Genomic DNA, 5518 nt, shown 5'->3' with positions numbered 1-5518 from the left:
CTGATAGATTTTGATGTTAGCCAAGTTTCGCTGCTATATGTCAGAACTGATTTCACGCAAGACCGGAATATTCTGACCTTAGTCGTTCTGAATATACCTGCTACTTCCCCATATCGGCTGCAGTCTACCGAACGCCGCTCTTGCTTTCTTCAGTCTGTTGTTTATATCTTCTTGGGCCCCACCCTCTGGTGTTATGATGCTTCCCAGATAGCAGAAGCTGCTAACGAACTCTACTTGTTGGTTATTGAGTTCCAGACTGGCTGTGCTAGTAGAGTTTATTTTCATCGCCTTTGTTTTGTCTATGTTTATTTCTAACCCCACAAGTTTGGCAAGTTTTTCAAGGTGTTTTAATTTGCTCTGCATGTCGCTGATCTTGTGGGACAGAAGGCAGATGTCATCTGCATAATCTAGATCCTCCAGATGTTGAGTGAGACTCCAGATTATGCCAATTCTCTATGAGCAGACAAGTTGCAAGATGTTATCTAGCACGATTGTGAAGAGCAGCGGTGAAAGTGGGCAGCCTTGTTTCACTCCTGACTGGGTGGTGAAGGACTCGCTTATTTTCCCTCGGTGTAATACTGCTAGCTCGGCTTCTTCGTACAGTGCTTAGATTATTTTGTCTGGGGTTCCCCTATCTTTTAACGCTTTCCATATTGCATCGCGCTTAATTGTGTCGAAAGCCTTCTTAAAGTCTATGAAGAGCATGTATAATGGTGTTCTGTACTCTATTGATTGTTCGACTATGATTCGAAGCGTATTTAATTGATCGACACAACTCCGATGCGGGCGGAACCCAGCCTGTTCTTCGCGTATTGTTTCCTCTAGTTTTTCCCTTAAGTGATTCTGGATAATTGTTGCCAAGACTTTGTATGCTATGTTAAGTAGTGTGATGCCTCTCCAATTATCACAGTGAGTCAAGTTGCCCTTTTTTGGTAATTTGATAATAAGGCCCTTTTTCCATGACTGCGCAACCCTTTCTTCCCTCCAAACTTGTGAAATATGTGGTTCTAACAGCTGGGTCATAAAAGTAATTCCGCTGTTATGCCATCACTGCCTGCAGCCCTGTTATGTTTAAGTTTTTGTATGACTGTTTTTATTTCGCTAATATTTGGTGGATCTTCAGAAATTCTTAAGTTTGTTTGTCTTCTGACTGGGTTACTACTGTCATGCACTTCTTCGCTGGTCGTATGTGTTACGTTGCTAATTGTTTCGAAGTGCTGTTTCCATATTTCTATCTGGGCCTCTTCATTTGTCACTAGGTTACCGCTTCGGTCTCTGACAGGGCGGGTTGTGTTTTCTTTTTTTTGCCCGGTGAGATTATTAATTATTCGGTGCAAGCCACGCATGTTGTTCTGCCTTGCGTGTTGCTCCGCTTGGGACGCCATCTTTTCGAGATATCTCCGCTTGTCTCTTCTAGCAGCCTTCTTTACTTGTTTTGCTAAGCTCTGGTACTGTGGAGACTTGTTGTTGTTTTCGCTGGTCGCTAGTTGCTTAGCATCTCTCCTTTTATTGATGAGGTCCCAAGTCTCGTCAGAGATCCATGTTTTGGAAAAATGTTGGACAGCTAACAACAACTGAATTGCAAATTGCACTGTATTCCATAATCAAATTAGAACAAACTGTCTATTACAATTAGAAATTAGCTGCCCAATAAAAAACAAGTTGCTGCTTGTTAACAGCAATGTACTAGAGCTTCGGTCATTTTTTAAAGATGTTATCTTAAGAAGTGAGAGGCAGACTACTAATATCGACGACAATTCCAAACATTCCATTATAATACCAGGTTCTTGCCATTTGACGTCATTAATAATAGACCACGCACACCAAAAAACACTTTATGGGGAAGGATTTAACAATGTCATAGATCCTGGGAAAATTTTGGATTACCAATGGACTTCACAAAGTTAAAAAACCAATATAGAGTGTTGTTTATCGCAGATATAACGCATGCCAAACATACAACTTATGGGTGAACTAAAGGCAGCCGGTGTTACCATTGCCGCATTAGAACGATTCTTGGAAAAACGAGGAAATATGGCACATATTTACCAGAGAAATCGGGCCATTTTGTATCAGAACAGTCAATTCAGTGGCATCTTATTCCACCAGGCACTCCCTATTTTGGGAAGCTGGATTAAAAACAGTAAAACATCATCTCTCAAAAACTGTTGCCGATACTAAACTCACATTTAAAGAATTGGGTACCCTTCTAGCAAAAATCGACATTAATTTTATCTCCCGTCCACTTACACCATGTATAGGAGACATAGATGTAATAGGAGCGTTAACATCGGAGAACTTTTTGTAGCCTAAAAACTATTCAATGTACCTACCAAAAACATGATGAATATGCAAGAAAATTGGCTTCGGCGATAACCAAATAAATTATAAATTCTGAAAAAAATTGTCAAATGAATAGCTGTTAAGACTTCAAGCACGTAAAAATTGGCAACAACAAAAAAAAATTTAACAAGAGGCTCTTTGGTTTTAATTCACGAACCTAATTTTCCTGCTCCAAGATGGACTTTAGGGAAAATTTTAGAAGAGCATAAAAATCGAAATGATCTTACAAGAGTGGCCACACTACAGACAAAAAACGGAGAAATTAAACGCCCGATTACGTCGCTTATATTTCTAGCGGTGAAAACTCCAAATAATGAACCACCTAAAGTAGTATCAAGTCAAGATACAGCTGAAGTCAAGCCAAAGCCCTTATCAGAACCCTTATTCTACCATATAACAGCAACCCAGAAAGCACAAAGCGCACCTCTACACTACAACTTACATTATCAAGTAATGTCGCTGTAATATCTGTCCAGAAGAGAGAAGCTAACAATAACAAAACGCTCGGCCTTACATAAATTATCACAAGTAAGTAAATGAAGCAAGTTTTTTATTAACCTAACTTCGATTTCTATAAAACCACCAATAACTGGATTTACAATCAGTTACAATACAATCAGTTTAACGTCAGAGCAAGCAGGAATGTACGGTGCTATTACCAGTAAAGTTGAATTATCGTATCTCCCTGCATATTCATATCACCAACCTCGTAAGCTCTATCAACAATCTAAAACTCACTCACAATGTTCACAATGTGATGCACAATGTAAATAGCACCATCATCTATGTAATCATACTAGCACTTGTATTATGGTTCATTATCACAAAATGGAGAACTCGTCAACAAATTCCGCAGCCTCAACCCCGAGCTCGTAATCGTTCATCTATGACGGCTCAAGACTTCTCGCTTGCCTTTCAAAGGGAGAATGTTATGTAACAACAATTATTCTGAATTCTTTTTTTTTTATTATTTTCCTATTTATTTTAATTACCAAAATTGCTAATATTCTAATTTGTCAAAAGTTAATATTAACGCACATGTATTTGCAAACATTATAGTTAGTTACATGTAAATATTTTCCAATATATAGTTATGTCACCCTCATCTCAACTACCAATATTGAATCATCCTGTACCGCTTTCGTAAATTTTATTTCTCGCACCACATTCTTTTTAAATTCCATAAGTTATTATAACTAATTTTTTTTTCTTTCCTAGAATTTTTAGTATTTGTTCTCACAAATATCAAGCATTACTAGAATGCTACATTCTAGTTTTTTTCCCTTTTATTTTTTTTTTACCTAAAAACGCCGAATATGCAAAAATGCATAATTACCTAAGTTTTATTATAAACATGAGTAACTTTTTTTCAACTGATATTGTTACAGTAAAAATAAAGTACATGTTAGAATATTTTAAAGATTTACTTTTTTAATTCTTATTTCGGAGTCATTACAGTAAAGTTTGTTAAATAAAATTAAGGAGTACTCGTATAAAAGTTGTCAATAAAAATAATAATAATAAAAAGAAAAAGAACATTAATAAGTGGAACCTATTTATAAGAAAATAATAATAATAATAGGAATTTAATTTAATAATATTAAAATCTGCTAAATAAAATTATGAAAGTTAACTACACTAGAACATTAACAAGTGGAACTTATGTATAAGAAAATAATAATAATAATAATATGAGTTTAATTTTAATAATATTAAAATTTGTTAAATAAAATCAAGAAAGTTAACCACACTGAAAAATTTTTGTTGTTTTAATTACAAACAAAAGAAAAGCGCCTAACTAAATAATAAAAAATTTAGTTTTGAAAAACAAAAATTAAATTTAAAATAATAAAAAATTAAATTGGCGCAGATCCGGTTAGGATTCGACTGTAAAAAGTAAAGCGCTTAATAATAAAAGTGGATAACTTTAAAGACTTGGTGAACATAGAAAAAAGATACCAAAACATTTTAAACAAAAAGAGACAAGTTCCTATCTCAGAACAAAACACCGCAAGTGCTACAAATACACCCTTAGTGCTGCAGATAAACCCACTAAAGTACATCGATGGAATTCCAGAGTACAATGGAAAAGGTGAGGACTTATATAAATTTATTGAACTGGTAGAAAACGAGATCCCGTTAACTCTCCAATATGACGTAAGTAGTCAAACTATATTATTAAGTAGGATTAAATCTAGATTTACTAGTAGAGCTAGAGAAATGATTGAGATAAATTCGCATTTAAATACTTGGTCGGGTATTAAAGAGGCATTAGTAAATTATTTCGGGGGAAAAAAAATGCATTAGAAATTTTTGACGAGTTGCGAGGTGTAAAATTCACTAGTAACAGTGTGGAATTTTACAATGACATTAAAAGTATTTTGAGGAGACTCAGCAATAAAATTAAAGATGAACCAAACGCACACGCGTTAATTCAAGCAAACACGCAAACGGGATTGAGAGTGTTCAAGGACAAAATTCCTGAACCAATGAAATCAATTCTTTTTAGTAGAAACCCAACTAGTTTAGAAAATGCCATTAACATCTTACATGAAGGGAATTACACGAAATATAATCCTTTTAAAAAACAAAAATTTAAGGATAACCTTCAATCATCGAGGCACAATAGTAATAGTTTTAGAAATTCAAATAATAATAGTAATAATTATAGTAGTAGTCGAAATTTTAGTAACAACAGAAACAATTCTAATTTTAGAAATTCTAATAACAATTATAACAACACTCAAAATGCAGGTTTCCATAATAACAACAACTATTACAACAGAAATCCTAATTCACATCAAAATCTTAGAAATTCTTCTCACAATAATTAATAAAACATTATCACAATTTCTATAATAATAATAATAATAATAATAATAATAATAATAATAATAATAATAATAATAATAACAATAATAATAAAAATAATAGTAATAATAATCGTTATAACAACAATAATCGTAACATGGTAACACCAATGGAAGTTGACCCGAGTACTAACACCAGACTAAATACTATCAACACACAAAATGTAACACCATATTTTCAATCAACAGCCTCGGACAACCTTACCAACTCTTACCTTATATAAAAGTCCAGTCGAAGGGTAGACCACTAAAATTCATTATTGACTCGGGTGCAGCAATGAGTGTAATAAAAACTGGAATTTGTA

General features: G+C 34.0%; 1 protein-coding gene across 1 annotated transcript; it reads left to right on the top strand.

Annotated features, from left to right (window-relative positions):
* The first annotated feature begins 1889 nt into the window (after positions 1-1889).
* Positions 1890-5177, top strand: LOC129614166 (putative uncharacterized protein DDB_G0278921). Its single transcript, XM_055528585.1, has 4 exons — positions 1890-1969; positions 2475-2793; positions 4324-4600; positions 4651-5177. Exons 1-4 carry the CDS (start codon positions 1890-1892, stop codon positions 5175-5177), a joined length of 1203 nt encoding a protein of 400 aa, XP_055384560.1.
* Positions 5178-5518: the final 341 nt, after the last annotated feature.

This window comes from Condylostylus longicornis, unplaced genomic scaffold, assembly GCF_029603195.1.
Source record: "Condylostylus longicornis isolate FDR11 unplaced genomic scaffold, ASM2960319v2 ptg000105l, whole genome shotgun sequence".
NCBI classification, from domain to species: domain Eukaryota; kingdom Metazoa; phylum Arthropoda; class Insecta; order Diptera; family Dolichopodidae; genus Condylostylus; species Condylostylus longicornis.
The sequence above is the reverse complement of the archived record's forward strand: the minus strand, read 5'-3'. Positions and strand labels throughout refer to the sequence as shown.